This window comes from Sceloporus occidentalis, unplaced genomic scaffold (genome assembly GCF_023333645.1).
Source record: "Sceloporus occidentalis isolate IW3139 unplaced genomic scaffold, rSceOcc1.0.p SCAF_257, whole genome shotgun sequence".
NCBI lineage: Eukaryota > Metazoa > Chordata > Lepidosauria > Squamata > Phrynosomatidae > Sceloporus > Sceloporus occidentalis.
The window spans coordinates 468,946-492,217 of NW_028317237.1; the positions used below are offsets into that span (position 1 = coordinate 468,946).

At 40.7% G+C, this 23,272-nt stretch overlaps 1 protein-coding gene across 1 annotated transcript in view; it reads left to right on the top strand.

The window, feature by feature from the left end:
* Positions 1–21,589, top strand: part of LOC149275914 (matrin-3-like) — a 45,394-nt gene extending 23,805 nt beyond the window's left edge. Inside the window, exons 12-16 of the mRNA XM_089504143.1 lie at positions 505–862; positions 1,626–1,634; positions 3,171–3,516; positions 14,953–15,074; positions 21,545–21,589. Of these exons, the coding sequence (XP_089360269.1) occupies positions 505–862; positions 1,626–1,634; positions 3,171–3,516; positions 14,953–15,074; positions 21,545–21,589 (880 nt within the window). The remainder of the gene's footprint in view (positions 1–504; positions 863–1,625; positions 1,635–3,170; positions 3,517–14,952; positions 15,075–21,544) is intronic.
* The last annotated feature ends 1,683 nt before the right edge of the window (positions 21,590–23,272 follow it).

Genomic DNA, 23,272 nt, shown 5'->3' on the forward strand with positions numbered 1-23,272 from the left:
CACTTGAGCATTTTCAGGGGTTCTGCGATGTCCTTGTTCAACTGTAATATAGTGTGCTCTCCAGGACAATTAGAGCTTTCTTTTGAAACTGTTATCCATAATATAGTATGGGGGAAAGAGTGAAATGAAATTGTAAAAACTTTATCTGCTATAAATTGTACACGGCTAAAAAAATATATTGCCTTCACAACTTGTATGCTTAGGATTTTCATATTTTGGCAGTTGGGTAAGTGTTTCAGTTTGATCATATTTTTTCCCAAACTCTTTTCCAGTGAGCTATAATCTTAAAACAGCCTGATCTGCCCTGTTGATGCTCACAGCAACAGGGTGTAATAGTATGACACAGAATGCCATCATAATGGGGTTAAGGTTTGGTTGTGATGGATCATTGATTCATCAAAGGATTGTACAACACTGCGGAATGTGATGGTGCTATATTATACATAATAAACAAATTACAATTAGTCCACCCCTAAAGCTGTACTTTCTGGATTTAATATACAGAAAAAGAGCTCATTCACCAGACCACAAGGAAGGATCAAGTGATAAGAAAGCCGTTAAAGTGGAAGGCGGTTCCAGCGCAAGTAAATCTATATCCAGTACAGTTGGAAATAAAATACGTTTTGAGAGTGATTCAGTTCTATTGGAGGAGATAAAACCAAAGGAACAAATTGCTGGAAAAGAAGAATTGACAGTTAAACATGAGAGTGACTTTTTAGTGCAAGAGGAAGAAGCAACAGCACTCCTAGAAACAAGTAGTTCAGTTGGTGATGAAGCTGAAGAGCTTGTGGATGAAAATGTGAACAAAGATGTGTCAGGCACTTGTTCTGTTGTGCAAGAAACTGAAGATGTAAAGAAAAAGGTATATAACATACGTACAACCATGTTTTCTGTCTTAAATGTTTTAAGCTCATGTTTGCTATGCAGATATGGGTTTTATGAGGGAAGAGCGGTGGCATGTATGTTCTGGTTAGTGTGCTGAAGGCCACTGGCTTAAATCCTAAACCTAGCCCCTACAAAAGCAGTCTCCCAGTGCATCTATTATGCATGTGCTCATATGTTTCTGCTTGACTAAAGGAAGTATGTGTATATATCATTGTTTATAACAAATGTTTACCTAGGGTACATAAAAATGCCAGCCAGATTGAAACATAAAGATGGCATGGAACAAACACCTTCATGTACACATCACCACTCCATTTAGCCACACTAAAAATGCATATTTAAAGTACTTGGTAATTACTTTAATATGCGTTCTTCCGTCTATGTCTTATCTTTATTAAAAGCTGTAGTGCTGCTGTTGTCTTCTTCAAGCAGTTTGAAGCACCTTGAATGCAAGCATTTGGCTGGGTTGCCAGCCCTGTTAGAACTCTTGCACAAACCAGTGCTAGAGCTTGCTGGTGGGGAACATTTGGTCTGCAAGCTTAGGAGTAAAGTACAGGCAGAGAGGCATATACTTTGGAGGGATTCTGCAGAAAATACCTGGCAAGTATGTATCTCCAAGCCAAAGCACTGGAGGTGTGGACACAGTGCTAATGTATAGAAGGCGAGTTTTGATGAATATCTCCATGCTTTTGCAAAGAAGTGGTGGATTAAAGATGGCACTTGGTTATCATATGCATTAGTTAACCAGAGTGTATTTGTAGCATATCCCCAGCTTGGCAGCTATCTTAAAATCTGCAAACTCCTAAGCAAGTAAAATAAAAAAAAAAAAAAAAAGCTTTCTGGATATTCCTGGCCTCCTTGGGAGTTTGCAGACTTCTATATAGCACGACCTGTGTAGGCAGTTCATACTCTGCCAATCCATACCCTTAGTGTAAATTCCAAAACTGGTTTTGGGTCTACCTAAGATAACAATTGTTGAAAAACATGTTGCAACAGTACCTGTCATGGTTTGTGTTCACATTAATCGCTGCCGCTGATTCAAGGCTCTCTAGAACATCTGTGCCAGGGGAGTTTATTCAGGGTATCTGGTTTTCTCAGGAGAAGATCTTTAACTGTCTGTTACGTAGAACTTGTAGTTTTCATGGCACCGTGGAAGAAAACATGATGGTGGTTAGGATTTGCTCAGGCAGTTAAAAAGTTATTAAAAATGTTACTAATATCCGGCCAATCTATTTATTTAGAACTATAACGTGTTTCCTTTTCTAAAGTATTTGTTTTTTTTCCATAATATTTCCAGACTATTACATGTTATGCATTTTATCTTTATACCAATCTACTAGACAAGCACTAACTCATTTCTTATATAGCCTTATTGTAAAGAATAGGCTTCATTTTAAAAACCCAGTCAGACAGACTGACTAATAAGACCACGCAGGAAAGGATATTTTTTTGTTATGTATTGACATAAGGATCACCTCTGTGACGTTTGCGCAGGCAGTCATCCAAAACATCACTTGACTGACCTTAGTAGCTTACAGGTCTGCCGATAAAATGTTAGAAAAAGTAAATTAAAAGTAGAACTGCATTCCAATAATTTAAGTATAAATATAAAGTGAAAAATGATCCACAAATTCTTATTGTCCGTTCTTCATGTCACTAAAAGAATACAAACGTGTAGTATGTGGCTCACAGATTTAAGTTTCTCCCACATGTAGAAAGTTGGCAAAAGCTGCAATATTGTAAGAAATATGTTTAATAGATAATACTAATCACACTTGGTTTTTTATTTGCTTATAGTGTCTTTTACTGTATGATGAAAAGTGTAGGATGAAATGTATGTAATGGCTAAATATGTACAAGCTTGAGTCTTTGTGGTGTAAAATTCCCTTTGTCATGAATGGATTAACTGTGGTACTGTACAAAGTGGTGCTGCACTGGAGAGGTTTTGGTTTCTTATGTATTACTGCAGACTAATGGATAACATGAAAATAAAAACATGATTGGTTCCTAAACTTTTTTGTTTATTTTTATGAATATCGGTCGCCTTGGTTATTTTACTGAGGTTGGAAGTGTGTGTGGGGGGTTCTATATAGTCTGTGCCCTGCCGATTAGAGAGGGGGTTATATGTTTATCAGTATTGCTACTGACAAATGACAATCTCGTGGGTTTTTTTTGGTTTTTTTTCCTTTTTTGTTTACCGTTTAGTCTCCCTTTTCTTAAAACAGAAAAATATAGATATGTTTAATGTGAAGGAATCTTAACTTATATATTAAATATTTTACCAGGCTTCACATGATTTCCCGAGTAATATGGAAGATTTTGTTACTCTGGATGAAGTTGGTGATGATGAAGAGATAGATGCAGAAAAGTTGAAATATGCTTTGGCAGATGAGTCGTGTGAGGATTCAGCACCAAAAACTGATGACAGTTTGGTTGAAATGGTCATGGCCAGCACAAGTGTTGATGAACCAGAGCATGAAAGCGAAGGGACAGACGACAAGGATGTGGTAAACACAGACACAAATGAATCTGCTAATGCTCTTCAGTCTAATGAAAATCCAACTGAAGTGATTTCAACAGATTTACTGAAAACTTGTAGTCTTGGTCCATTTCAACCAGATAATCCAGTTGGTAAGTATTGCTTTAAATACATTTTTCATATTTGCAGAATGAGTGGATATGTCTACATATCTCTATCTCTATCTATCTCTATCTCGCTAGCTAGCTAATCTATCTGGCTATATATCTGTCTAGCTATATGTCTCAAGATTTAATATAAGTGTGGTTTTTAAAAGTTTAAATATATATTTATATATTTATATATATATATATATAATTATACATGAGACCTTTCGAAACGTACTTAATACAGGGCTCGACAAATCCCAGTCGCCATGGCGACTGAGCATTTTGCCCTGGCACATAGGTGTTTGTCGGCCTGTTAAATCCCAGAAAAACGTCCCCATGTCGCTACAATCATGGTGATCGCGGGGGCGCTGCTGCTGTCTGCCCAGGAGTCTGGGCAGACCAGCACAGCCACTCCGAGCCTGCCCCCGAGCCTGTGATCACTCCCACGGAGTGATTCTGTAGGCTGAAAACGAGATTGCAGGAAAACCTGCAATCGTGTTTTCAGCTGCCACAGGCAGCTTCAGGGAAGGTGGTTGTGTGTTGATTGGGTCCCCACACAAGAGTGGGGACCTGACACAACATCCCTCTGCTGCCTGCCCCCGAGCCTGTGATCACTCCCACGGAGTGATTCTGTAGGCTGAAAACGAGATTGCAGGAAAACCTGCAATCGTGTTTTCAGCTGCCACAGGCAGCTTCAGGGAAGGTTTTTTTTTTTTTAAGAGCAACAGTGCAGCGTTAACCCCTTCAATACTACAATTGTGTGTGACACATTCGTGGCATTGCAGGGGTTAACATTTGTCCCCACAAGCTTGTGGGGACTAAATATCAGTCAATGCTGTGCTCTAATGGAACTTTAAAAAAAACAAAAAAAAAACAAAACCCAGCACTGACCTGAAAGTCCAGGGTGCTTCCAGGTCAAATGCGGTGAGTTTAGTAATTGGGCGGATGATGATCAGATCACTCCTGACCAACTGTTATTTAAAAAAAAAAAAAATCCTGGCTCCTAACTTTTTTAGCTGGCGCCTAGATTCACAACAAGTTTGTCAAGCCCTGCTTTAATATAAAATATATATATTAACCCCTTAAGGACAATGGGCGGTCCCTAAACCATTTGAAAACAATGCATTTTGAGCCCGTACATATACAGGCTTTGTCATTAAGGGGTTAAAAGTGTGGAAACATTTTGAACATCCCTCGTATTTACAAAGTAGTTGTAACAGATTGTAATGACCAAAAAACAATCAAGACCACAGCTTCTAAGTCTTCTTAAATCAGTTTATTTTTTTAGACCAAAGTAGTATACATAGTTGCAGGTGCTGTAGACTTTGTATTTTTGAAAAGATGGAGGGGAAAAAAAACCTTGCCCTACCTTGCCCTTCTTATACATACCCTTTTACATTCCCTTTTACATTAAGCTGTATATGGGCAATATGTGAATTTTAGGAATCCTATAGGACCAGTGATATGATACACTGGCATTCCAAGTTTAAATTTTACCATCTTTTTTATTTTTTACCATGTTTACGCTAAATGACCATAGCATTTTGTGTTTTTGCTATGTCTTTTCAACATTCAACACTGCACACAATCTCATTTAGTGTACCCACACAGTTTTTTTCCTGGCATACAGTGGCAGTACGAGTGGGTAATGTCCTTTCCTTAGGGACAAGCTGAATCTAAAGAAATAAAAACAATTAAATGACCCGGAGCCCCTCCTCCTTACCCATAAAGCCGGGGCCGACCGGAGGCAGCCAGTTCTTTTCTTGTCCCTTTCAGGGACGGACAGGTTGAATAGTCTGTCCGGACAGGAGTCCGGCATCTTCAGTTGCTGGTGAGGCGCACGGGTTGTTGCCTGGGGGTTTCGTGAGCCTCCGATTGCTCCCTGGGTGGTGAGCAGAGAGAGGTCTTCCCTCCGTAGCGGTTTGCGTTACGGAGGATGTATTTTTGTCTTCCTTTTGTGTACTAGGAAGTGGGAGCATGCGCAGTCTGGTGGAACGCACGCCCGGGTGTCGTTGCGTTCCACTGAAGATCCGATCGCGCTACTGAGCATGCGCGAGTCGGATCTTCCGGAGGGCGGCAATTTTAAAATTGCATATAAGCGCTTTGCCTGTCTGACTGCTGGAGCTTTTGTCCCCCACGGTTCAGAGGTGGTTAGGGTAAGATATTTCTTTATCTTGGCTCTTTCCTATCCTCTTCCCTCCAAAAAAAAAAAAAGGGGGGTTTTTTCTTTTAATACGCTTTTTTTCTTTGTATCAGATGTCAAGTCCGGTCCCATCAGAGAATCCGGATAAGGATAAAAGACCTGCTTCCGTTCCCAAAAAAGCCACTTCCAAAGCTAAACATTTAACATGTTCTGAGTGTTCTACTCCACTGCCTGATGGCTGCAGAAAAAAAATTGTGCAACGCCTGCTCTGCTGAACAGCTTGCTTCCGAGAAGCGTAAAGACCTACAATCTTTCCTTGGGTGGTTTCAGGAAAACTTGGCTCAGACATTTGAGGCATTTCAATTCTCGGCAGCTCAAACTCAGGAGAAAGTCAAGATTGGTTCTACACACAAGCGCAAAAGATCGAGATCTTTCTCTCAATCAGACCTTTCCTCGGGTGAGATTTCCAGGTCCTCTAATTCATCATCAAGTGATAGTTCGGAGGATGAAATGGTTTTTCCCTCCCATGACCTCCGCAAGTTCACCAAAGAGGTGACTCGTATGCTCCTAGAAGATGATGTAGGAAGAGTTAAAGGTTTTCCTGTACTTCCTAAGGTGGATGACCTTATTGCCAGGGAATGGAAGCACCCTGGAAAGCGAGCTTTTATTTCAAAGCAATTTAAGCAGCTGTTCAGGCTTCAAGGGGAATATTCCTGGGAGGATCCCCCCAAAGTGGACGTACAAGTGGCACAGCTCTCCAAAAAGACTACTCTCCCTATTGGTGAGGTGTCTGGGCTCAAAGACCCTATGGACAGGAGGGCAGAGACTTCATGCAGGCGTATTTTCCAGGCGGCAGGAGCCCAATGTAAGGTGGCGGTGTCCGGTGCAGCAGTGGCTAGGGCCCAGCACATGTGGCTTCAAGTGTTGCAAGATCGTCTTGCGGATGATTCTGATTCTGAGATTAATAGGCTGTTTAAGAACTTAAAGCTTTCTAACAGTTTTTTTGTGGATTCGGCTCAGGAATCCCTTAAGCTATCAGCGAAGAACATGGCTTTGTCTTCTGTATCTTGCAGAGCCCTGTGGTTACGGTCCTGGACGGCTGATTCCGCTTCTAAATCTGCGCTCTGTGACTTACCTTTAGAGAGTAAGAAGAAGTTTGGTGCTCCTTTGGAAGATCTTATTAAGCAGATTTGGGATACGAAAAGAGCCTTACCTCAGGATAGAAGACCAAGGTGGAACCGCAGATATCCATATAGGAACCCGAGGCCCTTTTTCCAATCCACTAGATCTCAGAATTTTCGTGGGTCCTTTGGAGATAAGAAATTCCAAGACCGGCCGAAAAGGCAGGACAAAAGAAAATTCTGACAAAGTAGGGGGTCGCCTTCGGCACTTCAGACTCTCCTGGGAACAGACCACCCAAAATCCGTGGATTCGTCGGATTGTTTCGGAGGGTTACAGGATAGTTTTTTCATCCCCCGGTCCACCAGTTCCTGATTTCGTCTTACCCCTTGGTAAAAAAGAATTCGACGCTTTTTTCAGAAAGCATGAAGCTTTTGGGAAAGGGAGTTATAGAAAAGGTTCCTGTTCACCAAAAATTCCAAGGAGTCTATTCCCGGTTGTTTCTGGTGCCGAAGCCAGATGGCTCCCTGCGTCCGGTTCTGGACCTGAAGTCTGTAAACCGCTGTATCCCCTACCAGCATTTTCGGATGGAGAGTATCACCTCAGTCACACAGGTGCTAAAGGAGGGAGATTTTATGGTCACCTTAGACCTGAAGGACGCATATCTTCATGTCCCGATAGCCGAGGCGTCCAGGAAGTTTCTGAGGTTTGCCTTGCGGGTCAATCAGAGGGTGCATCATTTTCAATTCAAGGCCCTTCCATTCGGTCTGGCATCAGCCCCAAGGGTTTTCACAAAGATCCTTTGTCCTTTGACAGCTCACCTCAGAGAACAGAATATTTCGATCATTCCTTACCTGGACGATTGGCTGATCATGGCGTCCTCCCGGGAGAAGCTTTTGTTAGACCTTTCCACAACTATGAAGTTCCTGGAACAACACGGCTGGTTAATAAACAAGCAAAAATTTTGCCTCATTCCTGCTTCCAGGACTCTTTTCTTAGGGTTTTTGGTGGACTCAATGTCCCTTTGCGTTTATCTCCCGCGTTCCAAGCGGCTCAAGATAAAACAAGAGATCTCAACACTGCAAAGAGGTCCAACTTGCTCTGTCAGGAAGGCTATGAGCGTCCTGGGTCTTCTAACCGCTGCCATCCCGGCGGTACCTTGGGCAAGGTGTCAGCTTCGTCCCTTGCAGTGGCAGATTCTCGCAAACTGGTCCAAACAAGAAGAAGATCTAGACACTTCCTTCGCAATAAGTGCCCAGGTCCTCTCCCAGTTGAATTGGTGGAAACAGTCGTCCCATCTCGCCAGAGGGCTCTCTTTCCAACCCAGAAGTTGGAAACTGAACTCATTATCTTCCCTCCCTCCATCTCCACTCCACTACCTGAATTCTCTATCACCATTAACAACACGACTATCTCTCCTACTAACCAGGCCCGATGCCTTGGGGTCATCCTTGACTCAAACCTCTCCTTCATCCCTCACATTCAGTCCCTCGCCAGATCCTGCCTCTTGCACCTAAAAAACCTCTCTCGTATCCGCCCATTCCTCACCCAAGAATCCACAAAAACCCTGGTTCATTCCCTTATCATTTCCCGTCTTGACTACTGCAACACTCTTCTGGTTGGCACTCCACTGTCTCGACTCTCTCCTCTACAGTCTATCCTTAATGCGGCTGCTAGGCTCATCTTCCTTGCACGTCGCTCCTCTTCTGCTTCCCCCCCTCTGTGAAACCCTCCACTGGCTCCCAATTACCTTTAGAATTAAATTTAAGATCCTGGTACTGACATATAAGGCCATCCATAATACTGCTCCTCCGTACATTTCTGACCTCATTAGCAAATACTCTCCTACTCGATCCCTACGTTCCTCCCATGGGCTAAGGCTCTCCTCATCACCTCTCCCTTTTCCCGTCTACAAGATTTCACTCGAGCTGCCCCATATCTCTGGCATCTACTCCCAAGGAACCTTCAGCATTCTCCCTCCCTCCCAACATTCAAGAAACATCTAAAAACCCACTTCTTCAGAGAAGCATACCATCTTAGCTGCTAGAACTTCCTTGTCATCGATACAACCACCACAATACCTCTCACCCTTTCTCTATGCCTTATGTTTGTCACCCCATTTCCCTCTAGATTGTAAGCTTGCGAGCAGGGCTCTCTCCACCAAATGTATCGGTTTGTCTTAGTCTGTCAATTCTTGTCTTGTCATATCCCTTGAATTTATGTATTGTATTAAGCGCTGCGTAAACTGTTGGCGCTATATAAATAAAGGATAATAATAATAAATATCACCACAGATGCCTCCGGCCGAGGATGGGGAGCCCATTTGGGTTCCCTTTTTCGAAGGGGAGATTGGGCTCCAGTAGATGCTGTCCGCTCGTCAAATTTCCAAGAGCTAAAGGCAGTTCTTCAGGCTCTCCTGGTCTTCAGGCCCTTCATAGAGGGTCAGGCGGTAAAAATCCAATCGGACAACGCAGCGGCCGTCGCATATCTCAACAAACAAGGTGGAACGCGGATATGGAGTCTTCAGATCCTGTGTGCAGTAATTATGGAGTGGTCCCAACTTCATTTGACGGATATTTCAGCAACCCATATCAGAGGCCGCTACAATTTAATCGCGGACGATTTAAGCAGGGCAAAATGGTCACAGACAGAATGGTCCTTGACCCCACAAACCTTCTCCACTTTGGTGGCACGCTTCGGTCTCCCGGATGTGGATTTGATGGCGACTCGAAAAAACCACAAGGTCCCGGTGTTCGCGTCCCTCAACAGACGGGAATTTGCCTCATTTTCTGGACGGTCTTTCCATGGTTTGGAATTTCCGGTTGGCCTACATCTTCCCGCCAGTGGCTTTGATTCCTCGCGTCCTTCTAAAAATTCGCTACGACAAGGCCAGGGTCTTGGCCATCCTTCCGTACTGGCCCAACAGGAGTTGGTTTGTCCTCCTCAAGCAGTTGACCATCACCTATTGGGAGCTGCCAATTTCACCACAGCTACTGGAGAACGTCAACCTTCGCCCGGAACTTCTTCGGGTGTTCCGTCTGACAGCCTGGTAACCAGGGTTTGGACGAAGACATCTCAGACTTTGTTGACATCGGTCAGAAGTTCAACGTCCAGGATTTATTTCCGGGTGTGGACCAAGTTCCTCCTGTGGTGCTCCACCAGGCATCTTACGATTTTTCCTCCATCCATCAACTCCGTCATTCGTTTTTTACAGGAGGGTCTGTCTTTGGGCCTTAGTGTCTCGACCCTTAAAGGGCAAATCTCGGCCCTTAGCCATTTTTTTCTTTCTGATCTGGCCTCTCACATTCTTATTAGGTGCTTCTTTAAGGCCGCCACTATTCGACGTCCTCCTAGGAGGTCTTTGTTTCCATCATGGGATCTTTCCGTTGTGCTTCGGGCTTTATGTTCAGCGCCCTTCGAACCTCTGGAGGAAGTATCCATGAAGCTTCTCTCGCTGAAAACGTTTTTTCTCGTGGCTATTACCTCGGCTAGGAGAGTTGGGGAAATCCAGGCTCTGTCTTCCTCTCCGGAGTTCAGTTTTTCATGATGATAAAGTTGTTCTACATGTTAAACCTTCGTTTCTCCCTAAAGTCATTTCCAGGACCAGTATTAGTCAGCCCTTGGTTCTTCCTACTTTTTTTCCGTGTCCTTCCTCTCCTGAGGAATTGGTTTGGCACACGTTAGACGTCAAAAGGGCTTTGGAGATTTATATTGCTCGGACCTCCTCCATCCGTTCCTCAGACCATCTTTTTGTAAATTTTTTTGGGCGGTCTGCCGTTAGAGCGGCCTCCAAATCTTCTATTCCCAGATGGCTGGTGGACGCCATCCGTATGGCCTACCACTCCTCTGGTCTCACTCTACAATGGCCCATTAGGGCCCATTCCACAAGGGCCATGGCGGCCTCCTGGGCAGAAAAGGCTGCAGCTTCGCCTGAGGACGTTTGTAAGGCTGCTACCTGGTCCTCATTCTCCACCTTCATTCACCATTATCGGCTAGACATCTTCTCCTCCTCTGCGGCGGATTTTGGGCATAAGGTGCTCCAGGCGGTGGTCTCCTGATATGTGCCCCCCCCAGTTCTGGGATCTTGCTACATCCCACTCGTACTGCCACTGTATGCCAGGAAAAACGGAAATTTTTTACTCACCGTAAATTCCTTTTTCCTTAATACAGTGGCAGTACTGGTTTCCCTCCCTTATGATAGAATAAATTATTTTTGATATAAACTATATAACCAGTGCAAATGGGGAAAAATCCTCAAACTATATTTAGGTATGTCCTGTTTTTGAAAACTCTTCATATGCCTGGTATTTTCATTTATTTTGGCTCTTACAGTGTTAAATATGCATGCACATCCCTGTTTCTAAACATAATTTTTAAGTAGGAGTGAGAGCTTTTTTGCTGTTGCTGGGCTTCCAGGCAGGCCACCAGCAGCAGTGCACCATACAGAACTGCGGCATTGAAGGGGTTAATGCTGCACTGTCCCTCTCATATAGCAGGCAGCAGGGGAATGCGGGGGCTTCTCTGACTGAGCACCGGAAGGACACATCACGCCGGTGCTCTCATAGAAGCTCCGGCGGAAGGGTCAGATAGCGGAGGTTGTCTGCGCTCATCGTGCAGACGTCCTTCACCTGCCACAGAGGATCCAGGGTCCCCTGCAGTGCTGCTGTTTTTCAGGGTGTTTGTTTCGAAGTAAATAGTTAAAGTTTCTGCCTTTTCTTGGTCATCAAGTAACCATTTAAGTATTTAAAGAGTTGTTTGGGGTTGGCTTTGCTCTTTGGCTATCACGTTCTCATTTAATCACCTTTTTTGCATACCTTATTGGCTTCCTTATATGTTATAGGATGCCTCTGATTTAAATGCTTTAACCCCTTAATGACAATTGCCGGTTCTGGCACGGCACGGAAAAACAAGTAGATTATGACAAATTACGTGCCAGAACCGGCACGTCTTTAAACAGGTGCAGAAAGCGATCTGCACCCAAACAGGGTTGCTATAATGCCTCGACCTCAAGACATTCAGCAACGCCACGGTCGGCACCAGGGGCCATGTCTGGCCCCTCCCCGGGGCGTCAACGGGCGGACGCCCATTTTAAAAGCGTTTAGGAGGCGATCAACGATCACCTCCTAAACTTAAATGGTGTCGCTGGAATGGAGGCATCCAGCGACACCACTTACCTTTTGGATGGACTGTGACCGCTCCGGAGAGCGGTCACAGCCGCAGCTGCCGGTGATCTTCGCCATCAGCAAGATGGCGGCGGCCTGGGAAAAAAAACAATAAAGGTGAAAAAGTTCGCTAGACGGTCTCCAGACCCTCTAGAGAACTTTGGCTCCACTTGCTGGTTGAATACAGGTATGCATTCAACCATACAAGTCAATGGAGCCCAGCTTTCTAATCAGTGTGATTAGTAAAAATAAATTAAAAAATAAAATTTAATAATTGGAAAAAAATAGTAAAAAAATCAGGGGAACCTTCAAGTTGAGAGAAATTTTTACATTTTTTTTTTTTTTAAAAGGCAAAAAAAATAAATAAATATATATATATATATATATATATATATATATATATATATATATATATATATAATATAAAAAATATATTTTTGTGAGCAAGTCCTAAAATTAGCACATTATCTTAAAACAATTCTCGCATGGAAAGAGTTAAAATACTGGCATATTAAATGCCCATGGGGTGTATGATTTGATGGGGAAAATTTAATTGGCCGGGTTCAACAATGTCCCAATTAACACGGGGGGAAGGATGGCCACACATCTAATTTCCAATTAGAAAAATGCACACCTACCAAATGTGGCCTTTTAGTTCCCCCCAAAAATGACAAACCCATGCATATGGGGTATCACTGTACTCAGGAGATGTTGCTGAACACATATTGGGGTGTTGCGTGACAGCGGCAAATACCAGGAGCTGTAAATTCATACATAACATAGGTGTGTGGGGGAAAAATACACACAAAAGAATACTACTGCAAACTTTGAAAAAATTCTGGTGGTAAAATGTGTGCATGCAAAGAGTTAAAATACCAGCATTTAAAATATCCTGGTGTGTCTAGTTTTCAAAAATAAATGGTTTTGTTGGGCACACTGAAATGGCCCGGGTCAAAGATGTACCAAATGCGCATGTCCCAAATGTGGCCCTTTTGCCCCCAAACAGCCAGGCAAAATCATTCATGTGAGGTATCGCTGTACTCAGGAGATGTTGCTAAACACATATTGGGGTGTTTTATGATAGTGACATATACCAGAACCTGTTTATTCATACCTGAAGTAAAATTTGTGTGAAAAAACAAATGCAAAAAAAATTACTACCATAAAGTTTGACAAAGGCTGATGGTAGAATTAGTGCTTGGAAAGGGTTAAAATACTAGCATTTGGAATACCCTGGGCTGTCTAGTTTTCAAAAATATATGACTTGATGGGGTAAATTGCATTGGCCGGCTTCAAAGATACCCGAAATGGCACATGGGGGGAAGAATTACCAGGTTTGGAAAAAATGGCTTTGAAATAGCAAAACGCTACCTGTACATATTGCCCCATAATGTGTAGAAAAAAGCAAAAAAACATAAAAACATTGGGTATTTCTAAACTCAGGACAAATAGTAGAATCTATTTAGCAGGTTTTTTCATTACCTTTTATAGATGAGTAAAAGATTTTTCAACTAAAAGTTAGAAACAGTCATTTTTTTTCTAAATTTTTCACCATATTTTATGCTTTTTTTAATAGTAAATAATATGATACAATCAAAACAATGTCATCTAAAGAAAGCCCTTGTCCTGAAAAAAACAATATATAATGTGTGTGGGTTCAGTAAACGGGAAAGAAGAAAATTACAGCTAAACACGAGCAGCGCAGAAATGTTAAAACGGCCATTGTCACGAAGGGTACAAAAAGTAAAATCAGCCTTTGTCACGAAGGGGTTAAAAGCCCTTTTCTTATTTCTTGGTTTACTTCCCCACTAAGCCACATTGGTTTCAATCTGTTTCTTTTATATTTATTTCCCAATGGTACATACTGAGAAGTGTACTCTTTTTTAATATTTGAAGATATTCAATTTTTCCTTTGTGCAATTTCTTTGACTTTATTTCAAAAGACACCATATTGAATGTTTGACAGTAGATCAACATTGTTATAACAAGATCCAGACAAAAGTTCTTTCTAGTTGGTGCTTGTACCAGTTGTGACGTGAAAGTGTCATTTAACAGGTTCAAAAACCTGAATCTTCTTGCAGAACTACTTGTTCCTCTGTCCCAATTTATGTCCAGGTAATCTACAATAATTAACGTTAACTAGATGTGCAGCTTTCTCGATTTACTCTAAAACCTATTAATACTGATGAGGAAGAACATTAGGTGGCTTATAACACATGCCAACCAGTAATTGATTTCATTTTTTTTGTCCCAAGGTGATTGTTGACTTACAAACATACCCTACCATCCTTCTTGCTTTTTCTATCCTTCCTAAATGTGTAACCATTTAACTCCCCAGTCATGCGTCTCATCCCACCATGTTTCCGTGTTTCCTATTATGTCATATTTCTTAGTGTATGCTATTGCTTCTAGTTCCCCTATTTTGTTATTTAGGCTCCTTGCGTTGGTAAGCATGAGGTGTCTACTTTTAAAAAATAAAAAGTGTGATTTGATGGGGTAAATCAAATTGGCCAGGTTCAAAGATGGTCAGATGTCCAAATTCCAAAAAAATGGCACACCTGAGAAAGGTGGCCTTTTAAGTCTCAAACAACAAACCCATGCATGGAGGGTATCACTGTACCCAGGAGTTTTTTTATGTATTCCGGGAGCGGTAAATTCATACCTGAATTATAAGATGTTTGTGGTGCGTGTTTTTGTGTTTATTCACACACCTTGTAATTCTGACATGTATTCACCGCTACTGAAATATCACCGTCAAACACCCAGTATGTATTCAGCAACACCTGAGTACAGTGATACACTTAGACTTTAAAAAAGCTATTTAGAAAGACTTTTTCTGGTACAATGTTTTGATATCGCTTCACACAGATTAAGGGCTTTGGTTGCTAAAATAGGCTACATTGAAGGAAGGAAGAAACAAAAAGAGAAAAAAACAGATTTGCTGGCAAGTCCATGAGTCCGTACGTCTGCTTTTATTAGCAAATCTTTTTTATGTTTTTACTTTTATTTCCCTAGGTGTGGATTATGTTGTACCAAAGACTGGATTTTACTGCAAACTATGTTCATTGTTTTACACAAATGAAGAGGTTGCTAAAGTTACGCATTGTAGCAGCTTAGCCCACTATCAAAAACTAAAGGTAAGGTGTGTGTGTGTGTATATGTATATATATGGCTTGAAAAGTATTGTCTTCTGAATAGACAAAGGTCTGGATAATGCCTACTTTCCTAATGAGTTCCAGTTGAAGTTTCCATAGGAAATGACAACTGTCTGCTGGGTTTAAGTGGGTGTTTAACCCCTTGATGACAATTGCCGGTCCGGGCACGTCACGGAAATTCAAGTCGATAACGACAAATGACGTGCCAGGACCGGCACATCATTAAACGGGTGCAGAAAGCGATCTATTTTCGCTTTCTGCACCGAAACGGCGTTGCTGTAATGCCTCGACCTCGAGGCATTCAGCAACGCCATTATCGGCACAAAGGGGCCATCTCTGGCCCCTCCCCGGGGCGTCAACATCCGCCATACTTTGTATGGCGGCGGACGCCCGTTTTAAAAGCGTTTAGGAGGCGATCAACGATCGCCTCCTAAACTTAAATGGTGTCGCTGGAATGCCTCGATCCTCCTCGCATCCAGCGACACCAAACACTTACCTGGGGATGGACTGTGACCGCTCCGGAGAGCGGTCACGGCCGCAGCTGCCGGTGATCTTCGCCATCAACAAGATGGCGGCGGTCCGGGAAAATTCAATAAAGAAAAACAAAGTCTAAAAAGTTCGCTAGACGGTCTCCAGACCCTCTAGAGAACTCTGGCTCCACTTGCAGGTTGAATATAGGTACTGCATTCAACCATGCAAGTCAATGGAGCTCAGCTTTCTAATCACAGTGTGATTAGAAAAAATAAATTAAAAATAAAATTAATAATTAGAAAAAAAAATTGTAAAAAAACAGTAAAATGTAAAAATAATTTCCCACTGATGTCACTATCAGGGGGACCTTCAAGTTGAAAAAAAATGTTAAAAAAATAAAAAAAGGCAAAAAATAAAATATATATATATAAAAAATATATTTTTGTGAGCAAGTCCTAAAATTAGCATATTAGCTTAAAACAATTCTCGCATGGAAAGAGTTAAAATACTGGCATATTAAATGCCCATGGGGTGTCTACTTTTAAAAAATGTATGATTTGATGGGGTAAATTGAATTGGCCGGGTTCAACAAGGTCCCAATTAACACGGGGGGAAGGATGGCCACACATCTAATTTCCAATTAGAAAAATGCACAAGTACCAAATGTGGCCTTTTAGTTCCCCCCAAAAATGACAAACCCATGCATGTGGGGTATCACTGTACTCAGGAGATGTTGCTGAACACATATTGGGGTGTCGTGTGACAGCGGCATATACCAGGAGCTGTAAATTCATACATAAAGTTGGTGTGTGTGGGGAAAAATACACACACAAAAATACTACTGCAAACTTTGAAAAAATGCTGGTGGTAAAATGTGTGCATGCAAAGAGTTAAAATACCAGCATTTAAAATATCCTGGTGTGTCTAGTTTTCAAAAATATATGGTTTTGTTGGGCACACTGAAATGGCCCGGCTCAAAGATGTACCAAATAGGGCATGGGCAGTGGATCCCCAAATGCCAAAGTTCAACATTGAAAAATGTGCATGCCCCAAATGTGGCCCTTTTGCCCCCAAACAGCCAGGCAAAATCATTCATGTGAGGTATCGCTGTACTCAGGAGATGTTGCTAAACACATATTGGGGTGTTTTTTGATAGTGACATATACCAGAACCTGTTTATTCATACCTAAAGTAAAATGTGTGTGAAAAAACAAATGCAAAAAAATTACTACCATAAAGTTTGAGAAAGGCTGATGGTAGAATAAGTGCTTGGAAAGGGTTAAAATACCAGCATTTGGAATACCCTGGGCTGTTTAGTTTTCAAAAATATATGATTTGATGGGGTAAATTGCATTGGCCGGCTTCAAAGATACCCGAAATGGCACATGTGGGGAAGAATTACCAGACTTGGAAAAAATGGCTTTGAAATAGCAAAACGCTACCTGTACATATTGCCCCATAATGTGTAGAAAAAAGCAAAAAAACATAAAAACATTGGGTATTTGTAAACTCAGGACAAATAGTAGAATCTATTTAGCAGGTTTTTTTATTACCTTTTATAGATGAGTAAAAGATTTTTCAACTAAAAGTTAGAAACAGTCATTTTTTTCAAAATTTTTCACCATATTTTATACTTTTAATAGTAAATAATATGATACAATCAAAACAATGTCATCTAAAGAAAGCCCTTCTTGTCCTGAAAAAAACAATATCTAATGTGTGTGGGTTCAGTAAACGGGAAAGAAGAAAATTACAGCTAAACACGAGCAGCGCAGAAATGTTAAAACGGCCATTGTCACGAAGGGTACAAAAAGTAAAATCAGCCTTTGTCACGAAGGGGTTAATAACAGTGACAAGCCTCTGAATGAGGCTTTTTGTAAGGTTGCCAAGAAGTCAAAATTGTATACTCCAGCTAAAGGAACTGCTAATGACCCATTAATCAGAGCTGTGGGCCAGCGCCCCAAACAAATTGAAACACAAAATATAATTGTTAATCAATGTAAAATTACACGCCTTATGTTGCTAAATTCAGTGGTTAATAGTCTTTACAGTGGGCTCTCCAGAACAGTATGCAATATGACCAGAGATCTGTAAAGAGGCAGTACCACTGATGTATCTAGCTATACCCTATCAGTGCCTCAGGCCAACCAGCCCCTAATCATTGCATTATCCATTCAACTATTTTAACATCCAGACCCAAACACTACAACTTATTGATTGGCCTTTTATGGGGGATAGACGTAAGATTAGTTTGTATGTCTTTCCTGTCATATTGTTACACCCAATCCTGTATCAGACTCCAGCTTTTCAAACTGATGTGCTTGACTGTCACATGTTGAGCAAAACATTAATACCTTTCCGAACCAGGAAGAATCGTGAGCCTCCTTGGCGTAGCGCCTAGGTCTTGACTTTCCATAGGAAATGTGATCTCACAATCACTTTGCCATTTTTCTACAGATAAAGGCAGTATATCATTTTTTAGGGTATCAAGATAAGATATCATGATATTATATTATGATGTTTCTTAATAATTAACTCTAATTCTAAAGGTGGGTGGACGATCTGGGGTTTCAAAAAATGTTTCAATCTAAAATAAGTGAACAATTCATTATCGGGAAGCATAAATTTAGTTTGTAACTCTGAAAAACTAAGAAATCATTCAATTTTAAATCTCCCAAGTGTCCAGATATTATTTGAGGTCCAGTTTGTAAAGTCAATGTTCTGCATATGATATTTAAGAACGTTCAAAGGAGTAAGAGCTGTGAATTCCACATCTAGGCCTTCTACTGTTATAAATGTATGACTTGTTTTTATTGCATCCACTATAATTGGATTCATAAAGTTCAATTGTTTCAAGATAGAAGGCCTAAGCCAAAAAAAGTTAAATAAGGCGTACTCATTCGCTTGAATGCGTTCACAATGCAGCCAACCCAAATCTTTATCTTTTTTTAATGTCCCAATATAACACACATGTGTGAACATTACAGCTTCATGTAACATTCTAATATCTGGAAACCCTAGACCCAGATATCTATAACTACTCTTAATTGTTTTCTGACCCGATTTCCAAACAAAGGAGAGAAACAGTTTTGAGAATTTATCCAAAATATAACCCGAAACTCTGAGAAGTATTGTCCTAAAAAGATATAAGATTTTGGGGGATTAGATAAGATTTTACCATATCAACTCTACCAAGCCCAAGATAGCTCTATTAATTTCATTTTTTTCTACTTGAGAAGCAACATTATTCAACACAATTTCATAATTAGAAAAGACCAGTTTTTTTAAGTTGAACATTAATTTGATCCCCAGATAGTCCACCGACTCTTTCGAACAGTCAAGATGATAATACTCAGCGAGGTGAGTCTTTTGTACAGGAGAAATATATGCTGACATCGCCTGCGTCTTTGGAAGATTCAATTTATAATTAGAGTATAAACTAAATTCTCGAATGGCTGACAAAGCTGCAGGGACTGAAACCTCTGGATTAGTCAAAGTGAGAATATCATCTGCATATAACGTTATTTTAAAAGATTGAGCCTTGCAGTGATCCAATTTGGATCGCTAAAGGTTCTATTGTTAATGCATAAAGCAGGGGGGCCAAGGGGCACCCCTGTCGAGTGCCATTGGCAATATCAAAAAATGTAGAGTTCAAAGCGGGCCCTGTGACCGTAGCAGTAGGAGTGCTATATAAAGCCATTGTATTTGATTTAAAGAATCCCGTAATCCCTGCAGCATCCAGAGTAGCACTCAAGAAGTTCCAGCTAACCCTATCAAAGGCATTCTCTGCGCCTAAGGCCATGAAGACAGGAGTAAGAGTATAATGGACCTGCGAAATCAGATCTAATATGTTTCCGAGTGTTATCTTCTCCATTTCTGCCGCTGATAAATCCTGATTGATCTGGATGAATCAAATATGTTATAACTTTTCAATCTCTTTGCTAAAATTTTGGAATAGATCTTTGCGTCAACATTTATTAAAGAGATTGGTCTATAATTAGAGAGGAAACAGGGATCTTTCCCTGGTTTTGGAATTGGACAGATGGAAGCTTGGAGGAAGTCTTTAGCAGCAACACCTTGTTCTCCGATCTTGTTAAAGACCATCAGCAAAAGGGGAGAAATCAAGGGATCTTATAAAATAGTGCTGTGTAACCATCTGGGCCAGGTGATTTCCGATTCTTTAGATTTAAAATAGCCTCTCGTTTCACTCGGTGAAAAGGGTCTGCTTTTTCTCTAGATAGCTTTGGTAACGGAAGTTTACGTAAAAAGCATTCAATACGGGAAAGCGAAATATCTCTTGATCAGAGGTTATAAAGGGATTTATAATAGTCTCTAAAGGCTTCTGCAATTTGTGAAGTGTTTTATTCTTTAATATTAATTTCTTTATTCTATGTCTTTGAGCTATTGACTTAACTTTGTTATCCACTTGTTCGGACGATTACTTTAAAAATACCATCTCTGTTTAGAGTAGGAGATGGCTTGCTCTAGTTTCTCGTCAAGTTTTGATTTATTCTCCGTCTGAATTACTGCTATTTCTCTTATCAGGATTGGGATTTAATTTAATTCGTTCGACCTTCGCCAGTGCTATATATAGTTCAGAGAGAGATCTTCCTTTTTGCTTGCTAATAAAGGCATCAGTTCTTAAGTACCCCCTTAATGTGCAGATTGCCAAACAGAGAAGCTTGATTAGTCGCGACACAGAACACGTTTACACTTCTCCAGAGTTCAGTGGCGACATGCTTTACACCACTTGATCCAACAATTGGCATTGGTAATGTGAGGCTTGCATGCAGCTGCTCGGCAATGAAAACCAATTCCATGAAGCTCCGGCTGCAGTTTTTATCAGGGGATGCACCAAAAAGAAAATTCGGGACCTAAACCGAAAATTCAGCGTTCACCGTGTGTGTGTGTGTATGTATGTATACACACACCTGGGCATAATAGGAGTGTGATTACAGCCTCCCTATGCCATGGTATCCCACACACACACACACACACACACACGCACAGGCATGAAGATCTGCATAAAAACGAGATGCACCGATATGTGACCGAAATATATCGGCCAAAAAAGGCATTATTGACAGACAGAAAAATTCTATATTAGGGATTTCTGTTAGCACTTATATACACTTCTCAAAATATTAAAGGTAACACTTAAACACAATGTCTCTCGAAGTCAATCACACTTCTGTGAAATCACACTGTCCACTCAGGAAGCAACACTGGTGAAAAATACCCCTCATTTTATAATCGGTTTCATTCAGTGCGACTCACAGCAGTTACTACTTACCAGTCCCTCCCTGCAGTCACTGACGATTGGCCCCGCCCATTTCCTTATAGCGTCCACAATCCATCTGAGTACAAAATTCATATTTGGGCTGCTGAAAGTTAGGAGAGGCGGGGTTTAATTTAGGGGCAGTTATGGTTAATGGGGTGTTTTAGGGTTAATTTAGGGGCTGCTATGGTTGATGGGGTCTTTAGGGTTAATTTAGGGGCTGCTATGGTTGATGGGGTCTTTAGGGTTAATTTAGGGGCTGCTATGGTTGATGGGAAGCCTGGGATCATTGTGAAGTGCACACTTTATTCATGACATTAGTTTTTACAGGCACACCTTTTCACGATGGCATGGAATGTTATGAAGGGGTTGAAACTGACCCATTGTTTACAGCCGGCCCATTAACATTATAGCCACATTCATGTGGCCTAAATGCAGCTGTCTGAAATTTTTATTTTGCAATATTAGCCCTTTAGCTTTTAATTTTTTTAAAAACATTTTTACCACTTGTAAAATTTGAGTTTCCATTAACTTACATGCTGTCATATCATTGCTTTGTACAGATGTGTTAAGTGTTAATGTTAAATTATTCAAAATAAGATTTTTAGATTATGCTGACATGCTTAGATTGGAGTTGATATTGATGTACATATTCCTTATGAATTCTGATTTTTTTTTTAATTTTTTTTTTCTTCTTCTTTAGAAAGTCCTGATAAAGATTGCCAAGAATACAAAGAAAAAGGCATGAGGATCAAAACCTGTCCTGTGTCAAATAATTTTCCTTGTGTTTAGAGCATTAAATACTTGGTTTCTTTTGGTTTTTTATTTCCGGTGTTTCAGTATTCTTAAATATGCTAGTTTGTTTTTATTGCATTATACAATATCAGATCTTTTTGTCTTTGATTGTACAAACATAAACTCACAGTATGCAGAGCCTTTGTGTATTAGTATTGTAGAAATTATGACCAAACCAAAAGGTTATTTTACACCTTTTTTCATTAGTTTTATAGGTGTGCATAGTTAAACTAAATGGGACATTCCAGCCATCATATGTGCTTTAAATTTCTGTAAGGGCTTCTGGTGCATATGCATTTGTTCCTATCATGACACATGGTACACTCGATGTTAGTCACCTCCAGGGCTGTTTTTATGAGTCTGATACCCCTGTGTCAAAAAGCGCTCTTGTTGATGGGTTTTAGGAAGGGTCAGACCACAGGAGGTAGGAATCTGCAACTTCTGAACTACAGTTCTTGCATAAGGTTTGAATATTGCATATTATATTACTCTGTTTAAACATCCTGCTTGGAACACTTGAGTGTCCCTTAAAATTACCTTCCTAGCGCTCTATGAAGCAAATAATCAAGGTTTTTAGCTAAGCAGAATTGGGGTGCTAGCTGTCACAACAACTTAACTTTTTGCTAAGCACATCTGCTATAGTACAAGCTATGTTGAAATACTTTCATGTTCTTCTCATGTTAACCAGTTATTTCTTTTACATTTCACTGTATCTCCTTTTTCCCTATTTTAAGCCAAGCATTTTAACAAGCTCACATTTTGTTTTTCCTTTTATTGTGCCGGGGGGGCGGGTCTGCCCCCTCAGCCTACAATCTATATCAGGCTTACTAGATGTCATTAAAGCATGTATGCATATAACACGTGTGTGTGTCTGCGTTTAAACCACTAACAGTACTGAAATAACATGAGGCATGAAGTGCTGAGAATGTACATAGGGTTAGGGCTGCAATAAATTGAAATTACATAAGTGTGAACCCCCAAAATATAATATAAAAGTTCTAAAGTGATGAACCTGTATTCTAAATATAGATAACTTAAGATAAAATACAGAAGCAATATTTAACCCCTTAATGATAGCCCGTACATGTACGGGCTCAAAATGCATTGTTTCAATGGGTTTAGGGACTGCCCATTGTCCTTAAGGGGTTAAAAGACAGTCCACAAATACAAGGATGTCAGAGATTCTAGTTTGCCTAATCAATTTATGGCATAAGTGATATTTTGCTAGACCAAACCCCTTCCCATTTTGTGTTCATACATAATGCACTATTCCAGGGCCTAGTAACTCGAGGTTTTGTAGCCACTAAAATTAGTTTTCTTTTAAGATAAGTGGCCAGTCTAGATCTAACAAAGCCCTCTCTGGCAGAAAGGGCAACAATAACAAATTTAAAATCCCCCCCCCCCCCCAATCCAATTTATTGGCCTTAACTAAACCGATTATGCAGAAATTATCCACTCCTTAAACCACACCTCCATGATCAACAGAACTATACATTTTGGCTTCTATTTTATTTCACTATGTTTCCAGAGCCTTACAATCCTTTATTAAATTATCTGGTTAAATCAGACATTGAGATGAAATTTACAGAAAGCAATTGAAAATATCTAGGGCTACAACTAACTATTAGTTGGGCGA